General features: G+C 43.9%; 1 protein-coding gene across 1 annotated transcript in view; it reads right to left on the bottom strand.

Annotated features, from left to right (window-relative positions):
* Window positions 1-12,310, bottom strand: part of magi2b (membrane associated guanylate kinase, WW and PDZ domain containing 2b) — a gene marked incomplete at both ends in the record, with an annotated part of 136,674 nt that extends 124,364 nt beyond the window's left edge. The window contains one exon of the mRNA XM_080737815.1: window positions 12,010-12,310. Coding sequence (XP_080593941.1) covers window positions 12,010-12,310 — 301 coding nt within the window. The remainder of the gene's footprint in view (window positions 1-12,009) is intronic.
* Window positions 12,311-15,904: the final 3,594 nt, after the last annotated feature.

Raw genomic sequence — 15,904 nt, forward strand, 5'->3', positions numbered from 1 at the left:
TGTATTGACAGTGACAATCGCAGACCTACGGTACATATTGTCACTGTCGGGCAGAAACCTCGTATCTCCAAGTTTCAAATGTGTACGTTTTTTCCACCAAGTAAAGCCCTGCTTCACCATACAAGGCTGTCGGACAAAAGTAGTGAAAACAGCCGATCTACAAGCACACAACGCCTCGCAGTGCAAGGCGTTGTGTGCTTTTAGATCTGCTATTTTCACTAGATTAATTAATTTTTAAAATGATGAATACAAAACGAACGGTCCTGGTCTGGACATACAAGGTTTCCACCCGACAACGACTCACAATGTGTCGCAGCATGATACCTTGTGAGCTATGTTTTGCTCATTTTGAAAATGTGCTAAAGAAACATTTAAAGACAAAATTAAATTAAATACCCACTAAAATGCCCAAAATAGGAACACCAGATTGAAAGTGTTAACACAATATAAACGATTTTAGGATATACTGATATGGTAAATTAAAAGATAATTCATGACTTTTTGTACAGTTGTAAATTGAAACATTCATGCCAATAAAGCTAATTGAATTGAATATTATAATAATAATGCCAAGGCAAGGCACACAGTTTGGGAACAACTGCTCTGGAGGGTCAAAGTCAAATCCAATAATTATAATACCCAGAGAATACCTCCTCCCAACTTTGCACCTATCAGCTGGCCAACACCAACAGAACTATTTAGTGGTGGAGGGAGGGAACGGGAAGTCACTCAAGGCCATCTAGTAGGTCTCTTTGCTGTGACTAGACTCCTGGTGTCCTCTATTGGTGGGAAGCATAAACTACACCAGAGTCATTGATCAGGAATGCAAATCAAGCATTTGAATAAAGCCCATGAGATTTCCTCCATTTGACCAGGCTTGCTGTGTGGTGTGTCTCTATGAGAACGACTCCCTGTGCGTCGCGAATTCCCCCCAAGCCATTCATAACACCCGACAATCAAATCAAATCCTGCTGTTATGCATTACTCCTCAAACCTCGCTTTGTTGAAGGTACCTTCAACAATGTATCATGTGATACTGCATCCAACAGCTGTATCCACTATCCAAACACCAAGTGGGTGACGTCAAAAGATGTTCGTAACACATTTGATGCTGCTGGGCCTTTCATTGCCGGCAGCCATTCACCAGGTCCCTTTCACTACCCTCATTACACTGTAAAATCCTGAGTGATCATTTCACTCAGAGAGAGTGTACAGAATGCATCCATACGGGTCCATTTGGTTACATTTTTACAAAGGGTAAAGGGTTACAAATGGATACATTAAAACTATTTTACTGTGTGTGTAGCTTTTTATAATCCTTGCTTTTTAGATCATATGCCCACGGAGAACCCGTCAGCGTCAGATTAGCGCTCCTGGCTAATCTAACGGTATGCCAGTGAAAGGAAGCGTGTGTGAATAAGCACCTATGACACAGGGATGATGGGCTGCTGGGTGGGCGGGAGGTTGAGGCTCCTTTGTCTCAGTACAGACCTGCCCCTCTGCTCACGAGAAGGACAGCTAAGCACGTTATCTATAGTATGTCATTGTCTTATAGATTGGAGGAAATGTCTGTGAACGCGCACATGCCACATACACACACATTGAGTAAAATCCTCTGTGTGTGTGTGTGTGTGTGTGTGTGTGTGTGTGTGTGTGTGTGTGTGTGTGTGTGTGTGCGCGTGTGCGTGTAATTGCACGTATATGAAAATGTGTGCGTTATTCTATCCCCCTGACTAAAACACACACACACACACACACACACACACACACACACACACACACACACACACACACACACACACACACACACACACACACACACAATGACATTCAGTCAGACTTTCCACAGATACCACGGTGAGCCACGTGTCCTGGCTCCTTCCATCCAGGGAAGGTGAAAGATGGCTAATGATAACTCTCCTCTGTGACAGTCACACTGTCTGCCCTCCCACCTGCAGTCTGAACCAGACCCAGGTGAAGAGGACACGGGGACAGGAGGACAGGCATATTATAGTCTGGAATTCACATCACACGGCTCCACTGTGTGCCGATTCCCACATGCACAGAAAGACGTTAATCTTTGTTAATTGCGTGCTAATTGCATTAGACAGCCTTCTACAGGAGCAATAACAAGCACCTACTTAGACGCATCCCGGCACATTGCAGACTTACACAAACGTGCCCATAGTCAGTGGGAGACCACGAACACAGAACACACATACATACATTGACACGTTCCACAATGACCGCACACACATGAATGCATACACTACACTTCCGCACTTTCCTGTCTTTGTCACATAATACACACACAAATGCACACGCACAAATGCGCGCACGTACGCACATACACACACAAATGCACACGCACAAATGTGCGCACCTACGCACGCACGCACACACACACACACACACCCACACCATGAAAAGTCATAAGAATATGACGTTTTTTTTATCACAGGCAGATGTATTGCTTTTAATAGCAGCATCCTTGTCATGTGAAATATTGCCTCTGTTCCCCAACACGACCTCAAATACTGCATTATATAGTCACATTGCCATGGTGATCTATCACTAAAAAGGTTGGTGTTGTTATGTTGAGGAAAACAGCCTTGGGATCCTGACTCCATTCATTCCTGACTTCTGAAAATGACAAGACCTTTGTGGATAACTAAATGCTCCCCCGCCTAAATCTACAATTCAATCACTTCCTCTCATTACAGGTCACCGTGTAAGGCTTGGGTGGTATAACGTTATTATGGTATACCACCAGGGTATAGCAAATAAATCCTGGAGGTATGATTTGTAATACTGTAAAAAAGTCAGACGCTCCTAGATGGAATAATGAAAATATAGCCATATCACTTTCATCTTCAGATTACTTCTTCCAACTACAGAAACTGTTTATTAAAAAATATACAGGCGATTTTAGATATGAATCATGAAAGTATAGCCACAAGCCACATATAGAACTTCTTCCAACTATAAAAGCAATGTATTAGCCATATGATTTTATTCAACTGCCAGTCTGTCACCACCACCCGCACTTCATTTCCACTGATGTGGCAGTAATACAGTATCTACTGTACCACAGCAACAACTTTTATCGGGTCCTCCAGCGAGGTATGCGTAAGAATGTATCTATTAATTATTCCATGGGGCATAAGTATTTAAATCCATTAAATCCATTCACTTTCTAAGTAGGCTAATTGCATATTAGAAACACCGCATTGTAGGCTATAGACAATGCCATACATGCTACAACAATGGCTTCACCTGCCAGCTCTGCTTTTATGTTAGTGTTTTTGTTTACACAAATGCCATCCTATACCGTATTCATGGGTTCAATTTGTAGTCCTACAGCGGCCATGTTGAGGACCAACACAGGCGTTTCACTTGTCTGATTGGCATAGAATTAATGTTCTACATCAATCAGAACACCGGTGTTGGTCTTCAATATGGCCGCTGTAGGACTACAAATTGAACCCACAGGTGAAATGTTAGGAAGGTATGAAGGTACATTGTATTGTGCAATACAGAAAGTAATATGTACAATATTAGAATGTGCTCACCCCAGCTATACCCATGGTTCTCTCTACTGTGTTATGCCAGCATTTCCAGTGCAAGATGGCAAAATTACTTCTGACTACACGATTACCACAATCTGTATACGTGCTAAATGTAATGAACTATGTTTTCACTAGACATATTTAAACTGCCTACTGTACTTTTTCACTTGACATAACGAGACTACGCCAGCTGGTAGAAGCTAATTTGGGTTGTTGGGAGCAGAGCAGGGGAAAGTGTCACAGGGGAGAACAACAGCTAGCTTGTTCTGTAACACAATAGCTTGTTATCATAATTCTGTTTGTGTATGATAGCGCGGCCATGTATTGCAGAATGATTGACTGACCTTATGAAAATACTTTCATGTTGGCAGGTGACTTTACTTTGAGAGTAAACCAATCGTTTATCTGACACAAGTGTCACTTTCTAATTTGCATACATTCATATGAACGACAAGGGGGACTGCCCCATGGTTCGAACTCCCGTTGGTCCGAACAGGTTAAAATTCACCAGGTTAGCATTCACCAGCGTCGGCAGGTTAGATACTCACCAGGTTAGCATTCACCAGCGTCGGCAGGTTAGATACTCACCAGGTTAGCATTCACCAGCGTTAGTTTTACTGAGGTTAGGGCTAGGGTTAGGGTTAAGGTTAGGTGGTCGGACCAAAGGGAGTTCGAACCAAGGACATGTTACCAAAGACAAGACGCAACCATATTCAAAATGCACGGGCTCAACACACAACACCATTGCTACATTTCACAATCTTGGCATATAAATAAACTGTAGTCACGCCATATCCCCAATCCAAGATACTCTCAGAAGCAGAGCGTCCGTGGTGAACAGAATTAGGTATACTGACCTAATTCACTTAACTGGACCAGATAGATATTTGGCCATTGGCTGGCTAAGCTCAAGTTTGATCCTCAGAGCGTGGCTTCAGCAGCTTGTAGCCTAAATAAAAATGAGCCACGGCTCCGTCTCTGACGGAACTCATCTCTTACAGAGTTATTAATACCAGCAGCACAGAGAGAATGTTATGTGCTAATTCTTCAAGCCTGTCATCAACAAAGCGACAAGAGATGAGATGAAGGTTCCCTCCTCTCGCAGTCCTCCACTCCGTCGTGAACAGACGTCAGAGAGGATTCTGCCACAACCTCCCTTATTCGTTGCAGGGGGGAAAAGGTTTAAATGCTAGCAGTAATGGGGCTAAAGCTGCACATGGATGACCTATCATGTGGCGCTGTGAGGCAAAGACTTTAATATGTAATATGTATGGAGGTTTTGAATGGCCCTAAATGTACAGTATGCTTGTTATGAACTTTCTGCTCATCTGGATTCCCCCTAAAGCAGACACCACAAGAGAGCCTTTATATTTGATTTTCACAAATCTGATGGAAAGTTACAGTATATATACAGTATATGTGGAGAATTCATATTTTAGCTAAAGCAGTAATCCCTTTCTGCCGAGACCCTATTTACAGTTTCATTAGTAAATAGAGAGCTCTTTGGCCTGGCCTACGGTGGTAAAGTGCTACACAGTCAGAACAGCCAGCTGCCCTCCATGTGCTGAATCCTGAATGTATATCTAGGGCTGTCACAATTATTACATAATCGTCTAATCGCAATTATTTGAGGTAATCGTGATTATTTTGCATAATCGTCATAATCGTTTCCATGTTGAGAAATGTTAATATAGTTTCAAACACTTTTAAAAAGTAGTGGAAATTGCAGATCTACAAGCTCACCACGCGTCACATTACAATATTCTGTTATAATTGGATCAAGATTTTGTCCACAATTCCATGCTGTATTGATGTGGAGAGATATTAAAAAACGTCGATCAAAACAACAATTTTCGAATTGTGTAGACCCCGTACGGATCCATTTGGTTTCATTTTACATTCGAGTTAAAGATCTGTAAGGGCTACCAACTCTCCATCATTTATAGCTGGGGACCACTTGGAACCCCCTGAAGGACCACTGGTGGTCCCCAGACCACTGGTTGAAAACCACTGTCTTATGATGTGCATGTGCATTGTGACTATAAGCTGAGTACATATTTATTTGCTGTCACAACATTTTATGCAATCGCTGGAAAGCCTTGGTAATTCTAGAATGCCACAGAAACCAACCAACCTCGGTTAGCCATGGTTCGCCATGCTCTCTCGACACAATTCAGAGTCCCGGAAATGCCTCCATTAGCATTCTTCATAAATCTTCTAATAGGTGCTTTATTACCAACAGCCATCAAAGTTAAACATGGGTGAAACGTGACTTGCAAGTAAACAATTTATAATTATGAATACTTTGTCTTCTCCTCCTTCACAACACCCTAAAGTATGGGTCTTCAACAGGGGGTCCGGGACCCCTAGGGGGTCCTCAGAGTTGCTACGGGGGGAGGGGGGGGGGCACAAAATGTTTTATTTTTCTACATGAACATAGCAGAAAATAGCAGATGCAACAGTGCAACCGATTACAATGCAACGGTTGCACTGAGATGCGTTGTGAGCTTGTAGATCTGCTATTTTTGTCAAAGGGGTTTGGTGTTGACTAGAGGGAAAAAATCACACCTTGTTGTGAACTGAGTGGTGGTCAAATAAAAAGAGTCAAATAAAAAGAGTCAAATACATGGATTGCAAGGTTGCTCATGCTCAACAGTGGCGGGAGACAGACGGACGGCCGGACGGACGCATTGTGATCTTAAATCCAACTATTTCCAACTATTATTTGTTTATTATTATTTTGACCTGCTTTAAGAAACTTGGCTAATGATGGACGGGGTGGACGCATTGTGAGCTTGTAGATTAGAGCTGGGATCGGGCCAATTTTTTCTGTCCGTTCTGAACCCGTGTGGGCCGTGTCCGACAGTTTTTTGTCCGACCCGAATCGACGTCCGAGCATTAATCATTAAAATGCGTCCGACCCGCGCCGAGGCCCGAACCTTATGTTTCCAACGCTTTTTCCCCTCCTTTCTTTTTCTTTGAGGAAGCCACGGATTTACACTCACAAGCAAACTTGTTCTAATGTGCAGTGCATGGCATGCAGCGTGCCTGCTTGTTACCCTTAATGTGAATATTAAGCCACAATGTGGCTTGTGAAAGTATTTAAATAGTAGGCTATGTTAGATTATTAAATAATACAAATAATAACGTGCGCTGCGCTGCAAGTTTCTGCGCCTGGAAAATAGCAGATCTACAAGCTCACAACGCGTCGCGGATGCGAGGCGTTGTGAGGTTGTAGATCAGCCACATTTTGTCACGGAACACGCCGTGATGAAGAAGTATAAACCAGGATTTACTTGGGTGATGTGTGTTGAACGGACGGACGGACGGAGCTGCAGTGCAGAGTGCACACAACAGCGCCGAAAAATAATAAAAATCCAATGCGAGGTAAAGTAGTGGGAACACAAGCAGGGAGCTCCATTCAGCGGCACGCCACTTCCAATCAGAGTTGTCTCCGGCTGCAACATTAGCGCGAGCACATTAGCGCGAGCAGCCACACACACACACACACACACACACACACACACACACAGGAGTTGCACGCTGCGTGCATCATCAGAGAGAGTGAAAAAACGTTGTGCGTGCTGTTGCAGCCACCCAGTCGCGGACATTTGTGTGTGTGTGTGTGTGTGTGTGTGTGTGTGTGTGTGTGCGTGCGTGTGACTGTGTGTGTGTCTGCGCGCGCGCGCCCTCCTTGCTACGTGTGTGTCTACAGTGTGTGTGTGTGTGAGAGAGAGAGAGAGAGAGAGAGAGAGAGAGAGAGAGAGAGAGAGAGAGAGAGAGAGAGAGAGGAGAGGGTGTTGAGTCTGCCTGCTCAATAGCGCCCCTCCTTTAACGTGTGTGTGTGTTTGTGGTCTGTGTGTGTGGTCAGGAGAGGTATGGCTGGCGACAGACATACACGGCGACAGACATACACGGTCAGTAACATCGTGAAAGCGAATTACAGGAGTGGTGTGACCACCACTCAAAAAAGAGCAGACTACAGACAGTACAGAGCCAAAGTCAACAAACAAAATGAAGCTATCTATGAAAAGGTTTAATCTGCAACATAATACAATAGTAGGGGTCTCTGCTTCCTGAAAAACTTTGAAGACCCCTTCCCTAAAGAACTACAAACTTTATTCATGTCATCTAAAAAAGAGGACTTTAGGGAAAGTTTAGCTAAAATAAGTTTGTTTCTCTCCACATGAATCCCTTTGAGTAGGTGAGGCGGATTATCTATATCCTGTGTTTTGTTGTGTAAACCAGTGCAAGATTTACAGTGAATTTTCAAGCTGAGTCTCTGTGTTATTACTAGACCCCCCCCCCCCCCCCCCCCACACACACACACACACACACACACACACACACACACACACTTTTCATCTCAGAGAAATGTAATTGAAAGCGACAGTAAACAAAAGTGTGTGGGGGATGACATGTTTTTTGCAATGTCCCAACCAGGGACGTGCTGGGCCCCTGATTCAGCCCGGGAAAAATAGTTGTAGAGGTCCTCATTGCGCGCTATAGAGAGCGCTGCTGCTACTCAAAGATTTGCCATTTCAGATCATGACAAGTGACAAGCCAGTGGGACAATTAGATGAGTTATATTTCGTCATTGTCGGGTGGAAACCTTGTATGTCCAAAACCATTTTAAAAATGATTTAAACAAGTGAAAACAGCCGATCTACAAGCACACAACGCCTCGCACCGTGAGGCGTTGTGTGCTTGTAGATCTGCTGTTTTCACTACTTTTGTGCGACGGCCTTGTATGATGAAGCAGGGCTTTGCTTTGCGAATAAATGTACACATTTGAAACTTGGAGATACGAGGTTTCTGCCCGACTTTGTTGGCCGCCCAGCCCCCAAAATGGAACGAAGGCCGACATTTTATTTTTATTTTTTTCCTAATGGCCGTCCTGGACCGGCCGGGAATGAACCGGCCGTTAGGAAGTTGTCCCACTTTTCCCAATGGCCAGCACGTCCCTGGTCCCAACGTCGACTCAACTTGAGCACACAAGGCAGTTTTGATATAGGACCAACTGAAATGAAGCATGGTTATTGGCTACAGCCAAGGAATGGTTCCCTTAAAATGTACAGCACATTCATTAGCTACTAGTCCATTCCCACATTCACGTCCTTCTGGGCTGTGCGACCATGGCTACAGATCCCATAGAACCACATTGCATCCATTAGTAATAACAAGTCCAGTAGTAAAACACTTAGCCTACATACTGTATCATTACAAAAAACATGCTCTAGACTAGGAAGTCACAGTGACTCACAGATCTACAACTGTATTACTTCACAATAATCCATGACATAGGTTTCCGGAGCTATTGTGATGCCAGAACAAAGGATATTGATGATGAAGATAACAATGATTCACCAACTCAAAGATTCCCCCCTAGTGTGTGTTTGTGTGATTGCTTTCGATTGTGCATGCACGCACACACCAATTCATACATATTCACACTCTTTCTCTTGCACACTGTGCTAACACCTCTTGGCACTGTGATCTTCATAACACTTTATATCTCCCTCAATGATCCAAGCAGCCTTGTCAATTCATGCCTGCTTGCTGTTAATATACTGGTGGGATGAGGAACTGAACCCTATCAAGAGATCATTATCAAATAATTACAAAGAAATGCACACAAATATTATATATTTTTTTCTTTTTTTTAATATCCTGTCTTTAGGATATAGTCTCAAAGAGAGTAATTTTTTGTTGGCATATAGTTGAAATAACTATATACAAAATTACTGCAAACTGCACTTGTTTTTTGGCAACAATCCTACTATAAAGTAGAAACATTATTAAACCTGGGTCGTGGCCCTGTAAATAAACCATCATATTCCATTGGCTAGCTGTGTGCACACAGCATATCTACAACCAGAACATTCACTCCCATTTCCCTGTCTACTTCTTTTATGACTTTTCAATCCTTGGGCGTCCAGGTGTGTGCCCTGCCCTGTGTCTGACTGTGTGTGAGAAAGGGAATGTGTCCCGGAGGCAACGATCAGGACAGGGCGAGTGTATGAAGGTCTCCCATGTCATTAGCTGGAGGTCAGGGCATGCAGAGAGGGATGGTGACCCTGTCCCTGTTCCAGAGGTATGGCTGACAGCACAGTATCGGAATACCGCCCTGACAGCACTGGCTCCTCCTCATCAGAGTCATACGCCCTTTAGGGAGGGAGAGACAGAGGCTTCTATACCTGACTGAGCATAGCCCATTACAGACTCCCTTCTCCATAGCACTTTGTATTTCCGTTTCTCTGTCTGTGACTGTGCATTTGTGTGTAGGTGGACATGTATAGTATGTGCCCAAACGGACCGTCCAGCTCCTATTTGCCTCTCTGTAGCCTGCTAGCTGAGTGAGTGACTGGTCTCCTTCTAGATGATTCCTCAGTGGGGCTGTGTGTCTGCAAAGCTGTCTGCAAGCACACAGGCCATAAATATGCTCCACTCTCCACTCTGCGGAACTGGAATAACAATATTACAGCAAGAGAGTGACAGTGAGTGAGAGAAAGAGACAGTGAGTGTGAAAAGGCAAGAGCAAGAGAGAGAGAAAGAGCGAGGGGGAGGTAGAGTGAAGAGAGAAAAAAGCAGTGAGAGGGACAACAGGAGTGTGCTCAAGAGAGGCATTCAGTTAAAAGGAATAAAGGATGCTCTTTGTAAAAGGCCACAAGCCCAAACCCTCATGATACATAGCTAGCCTCATGTTTAAATGGATAGGAGTGAATTGTGCACGTGTGTGTGTGTGTGTGTGTGTGTGTGTGTGTGTGTGTGTGTGTGTGTGTGTGTGTGTGCGGCAGGCAGGGAGGCAGAGAGGAGGATCGCAGGAGAGGAGAGGAGAGGAGAGGAGAGGAGAGGAGAGGAGAGGAGAGGAGAGGAGAGGAGAGGAGAGGAGAGGAGAGGAGAGGAGAGGAGAGGAGCAGTCAACATCTAATCTACATCCACATTAGCATTTAACCCTTATGGCATTCACTGTGTGTATCCAGTACCGCTTCATCAGCAGCCAAACCAAACACTGGTTGAGGTCAAAACCTCAACAATTCTCTCTGAGTGAAATCCTCAGTCAGCTCGGAAAACAATATAAAAAATAGCTAGTCTTCCACTTTAAAGTATGTATCCTGTGTGTTTGAAAAAAGAAAATATATAGATGTACCAAAGTTGAAGAGAAAAATGTCAACTATCATAATATATGTTGGTGTAGTTAGTATACTACATACACAGGCAAGGAAACATTATACAATCAATTAAATTCTGCAGAAATAAGCGCTTAAATGCACTATAGTCAGTGTCCGACATGTGTGTGTATAGCACTAGTATCTCATCCACTATTTTTCAACCCAGACCCAGTGTCCCCTGTCCTACTGTCTGCATTTATAATTGGTGACAGAAGCAGGTCACTCAGTCAACAGTGCTGCTCTCTACTATTACTGTAATAGACCAGTGTTTCCCAACCTGGAAGGGAGGGGGGGGGGGGGTGTAGAGGTGTACTGTACACTACATGTACACTACAAAATCATAAATATTATCTATTTATGATTTCTCTGTAACTTTAACAACATAGCTAACTCCCACATGTATCATCTTTGTGGAAGTACATTAATAACAACATTGTGTGTGTGTGTGTGTGTGTGTGTGTGTGTGTGTGTGTGTGTGTGTGTGTGTGTGTGTGTGTGTGTGTGTGTGTGTGTGTGTGTGTGTGGTCGACGACATGAATTGATGTTTTACCGAGTTGAGTCATCGCAACTTAAGACTTAAGTGCTATAGCTAATTACACATCTACCATGGTGTAATAACAACAACTAGAAGTTACTGATCCAACTCATATTAACCCCCCCTTTTTTGGGTAAGAGAAAGAGTTGGCCACTTGGCCTTCTGGCTATGCTGAGCCTTTCTGTTGCCCAGACTACAGAGGAGGGAAAAAAACAGCCTCAGGAGTAATTAATGAAATAATCCATGTCCCCTGACCGAAATCACGGAAAAACCGCAGGCCATGGCACCTCGCCTAACGGACACACCCCCTCGGGCGGACCGTGGCACCGAACCAGCAACATTGTGATAAACAGACGGTGAATCTCTTCTTGGGCGATATGATTTCTTCTAAACCTCATGGACAACTCAGTCGATCAGACGGTTAGAAATCATATCGCTGTTTTCCACAAATAATTTCCTCCCGTGATCAGATTTTCCCCCCACGAACAAAAATAAATAGACATATTTCCAATTTTCCAAAGGCTAGTTCAGTAGGCTATAAACCTATCGCACATTGATCCTATTTCTCCTTTTAAACAGTGCGAACTGTGTGACTTCTCTCTCTGCAAATTACATTTGTGACTAATCATATACACATTCACCAACACAACACAGCTGGACGGCATACAAACAAACACATACTCCTCCCCCGCCTCCTGCTCAGTAGTGCTGCTGCTGTGTGTAGTCAACTCACCTTGTTTGACACATTTGAAGCGGACCGGGTCTTTACAATGCTTGATCACGGCCAGCACGTCTCGGGTGGTGAGTCCGGCCACTGGCATGTCGTTGACTTCCAGCAGTAGCTCATCCTGGGACAGTTTGCCGCTCTGGATGCCGGCCCCTTTACCCTGTTTCACCTCCCCGAAGTAGGGGAACTGGCCGTTCTCCGCGCCCCCCTTCAGCTCGAACCCCAGCTCGCCCTCTTTGCCCCTGCTTATGACCGCTTCGTGGACTTTGTTGGTCCAGTGGTTCTTCTTTTTCAGGCTCTTAGACATCGTCGGGCGAATAATCACCGCAGACCGCTGGCCATTCAGTAGCCTGCCGTCTGTCTCATGATGATCCTGCCTTGTTTCGTGACACACGGGTCCTCCTCGCCACCAGCAGCTCAACGCGAAGGTAGCTCCATCATCACCGCTGCACGGTAGACATGGTATCCGTTGAGGAAGCAGCGCGATCGGGCAGGGGGCTGCAGCACAGCGCGGTAGAGAAAATTACACTGTCACACACACAGTCACACACACACAGACGCAAGAGACAGATACTAGCAGAGAATGACCCGGATGTGAAGTCTGAAGGAGGGGAGAGATGAATGGTTCGGGTTCGGAGAAAAGGATGGAGAGAGGAGGGGACATAGAACAGGAGTGCTTTGCTCTCCCACTATTTGCCAGGGGCGCATTTTAATCTTAAAGTGATCACAACTTGTGCTTTGAACATGCACTTTAAATGTAACTAACGAAGTGAGACACATTTGATTTAGAATAAAGTAGGCATATATTTTAGGTTTTGTATATGGCACATGATATTACAGTCAAGGCTATTTTAATGACAAATACCTTTTTTATGGGGTCAGTCTTCTGAATGCTGAACAAGTTCATAGTAGCCAACAATATGTGCATTATACTGTAAGATAGGCTATGCATGGGAAAAAGTCATACTAAAGACTACAAGTTTACCTACCTATATTATGTATTTGTCTGTGATCTCCTTCATGTTTTGCACCCACATAATAGGTAAATACCCTCATAATCCTCCTAGATAGGATATCATCCTTAAGTTCACTCACCATTACATCATTTCTTTTTAAATGACATGAATCCAAGTGCAACAAAAAATGACAAATCTTTTTGTTGTCATTACTTTTTCATGGCCTTTCCAAGTGGCTGGAGTGAAGTTCCATTCAATATTTAACAAGTCAAGACCTACTCCATCTAAATCTACGAAGAATGACATGGCCACACAAACCCTTTTTACTGCCACTCTCAACTGAAACTATAAGAGTTTGTGTTTGTGTGTGTGTGTGTTTGTGTGTGTGTGTGTGTGTGTGTGTGTGTGTGTGTGTGTGTGTGTGTGTGTGCGCGCGTGCGTGCGTGCGTGCGTGTGTGTGTGTGTGTACACTGTATACAGTACCAGAGAGTACATGACTACTGTATCCTATCATAAGTTCATGGATGCACTGGATGGATGCTAGAGGTTATGTGTTTTCCCAAACAACATTACTACGGTTTCTCTTTGTAAATAATTCATGAATGCGGATGGGCCCTGTTCTCACGTCACTTTATAACTCATCTCTTTTACTAAATAGGTCATATAGGTTCTAACAGAAGCCGTTAATGCTAAACCTAATCAGATAATGTGCCAGAGAGGAACCACACCGGAGAGAGACGATCTGTTTAATCCAGAAAATTGCCTGGATTAAGATATCATAACCCCACGGGGTTTCTATCCAGGCCTCTGCTGTTGGCACGTCAGTCTGCTGTCTCAAGAGGCAAGCCAGGGCTGATTTTAGGTATATTTAGTTAAAGGCAAGTGGTGTTTATTCAGTATATTAATAGTTTAAACATACAGTAAATTCTGGAGTGCTAATTTGACCCTTTATGGAACATCTCTTTGCATTTGTCTCTGTGTGCTTCTGATCATTTGGGATCTTTCTTTTGAGGGTGGAGGTAGCCTATAACAAGAAAGCTAGCTGCTATCAAAGCTTTGTGCTTCAAAGAAGAAAATGCTAAATTTGGAGTCGCTTTAAACACCTCATCTTTTTCTCATTGTTAGAAAGAATCAGAGCAGCTATGCCTCTCAAGATCTTTGGTACACAGTAAAATCCTCAGTGTTAATGTATCCATTTAGAACTCAGAGAGTGCAAATGCAACCAAATGGATATATTTACAAACGGTTACATTTGTACTCTGGTCAGAGTGAAATGAATGCAGAGGACTGTACTGCAGGGGTGGACCGTTTCTTTGACCAGAGGGCCGTCCGTACTGACTTTGTTATGTGAAGGAAGGGCCACACATTGGACAATTGAAATAAAACATGAAACACATAGTGCTGAAACGGCATTAATCAATTTGATAGACATGACAGATTGATTTAACAAGATGTGTCTTCAACACAGAATCAACTGTTAAAATAGGCTACAAATGTACAGTATATCTTGCCAGGTGTCAACTTCATACTGTAGGTCACTTCATTATGTTATAAATATGGACTGGCAGACTGTTTCACAACTCTAAATATATCTTAGTTAAATTAATAGGTATAGGTTTTTCTTTGAGGACATCACTGGCTGGATAGAGATGGTCCACGGGCCATATGTTGCCCCTGTCCCTGTGTGGTGTGTAGCCATAAACAGTTCTTCCAGACAGCATGAGAGGGGGAGCAGTGCAGAGTGCAGACCCCATCCCTTCTGTGGTGAGTGTCACTGCAGCAGCGTAGGGGGCTTCTACAATGCAGGCGTAGTTGTTTTCCGCCCCCTGAAAGCAGGATGCTCCACAAGTTGTATACGATCAACCCATCTTGACTTCATATCCCAATGCAAATGTTTGTTTATACTTAAATTTTACATGAAGCACTGCCTGCCCTGCACTCTTTTTTTAAAGCTTTCGTTCAAATATTGGCAGATGGTGTGTGTGTGTGTGTGTGTGTGTGTGTGTGTGTGTGTGTGTGTGTGTGTGTGTGTGTGTGTGTGTGTGTGTGTGTGTGTGTGTGTGTGCGTGCACGCGTGTGTGCGTCAACACAGTGAGGCAAAAATACAATAACATGAGTCATACAGTGTCCTCAGAGAGTGAGTTTTCAGCTTGCTGCCTCGCTCATTGACTCTGGGGCTGTTGGAGGAAGTGCTTGGGCACAGTGGGAGTAGTGGGGTCAGCCTCATCACTATGTGCACAGCAGGGTGCTGTTCAACCCATTAATGAGACCCGAGGTCGATTCTACAAATGCCTTCTAATAAATCAGTAGTTCTCAAATGTTTTCGACCCCCAGCCTGGTGTGTTACTTAGGGGCATTAGTGGAAACAAGCCGTCGATTGAAACACAACTATCATATTTCATCCAAGAAGACATTAGTGTTTGGAAGACAAATTAGATGAGATGGAATCTCATTAGACCTCGCTACTGTCAATTAAATCCTGTGTGTGCTATAATAGATTGGTGCAAGGGAAATGAAATTTAGACATGCACAAATGCATGGGTGGGTGCACTAATACAAACACACATGCACGCGCGCATGAGCGGGCGCATACGCATACGCATACACACACACACACACACACACACACACACACACACACACACACACACACACACACACACACACACACACACACACACACAATCTAGAGTGAGTTAATTAGATCTGTATCTGATGACTGCACCTTAACAGCATATTATCACAACAACATCTAATTATGAACTGAAAATTTAGATGATAATCTAATAGTCTATGGCTTAGACCACAAGCTCAACATACATTGAGGCAGCAGTGGCTCAGGGGTAGAGAAACCGTCATTAGAACACGGAGGGTTCCCAGTTCAATCCCAGGCTCCCCCAGAGTTAGTGTCGAAGAGTCCTTGAGCAAGACTCCTTGCTCCCGGT

Source organism: Nannobrachium achirus (assembly GCF_963921795.1).
Source record: "Nannobrachium achirus genome assembly, chromosome: 11".
Classification (NCBI taxonomy): domain Eukaryota; kingdom Metazoa; phylum Chordata; class Actinopteri; order Myctophiformes; family Myctophidae; genus Nannobrachium; species Nannobrachium achirus.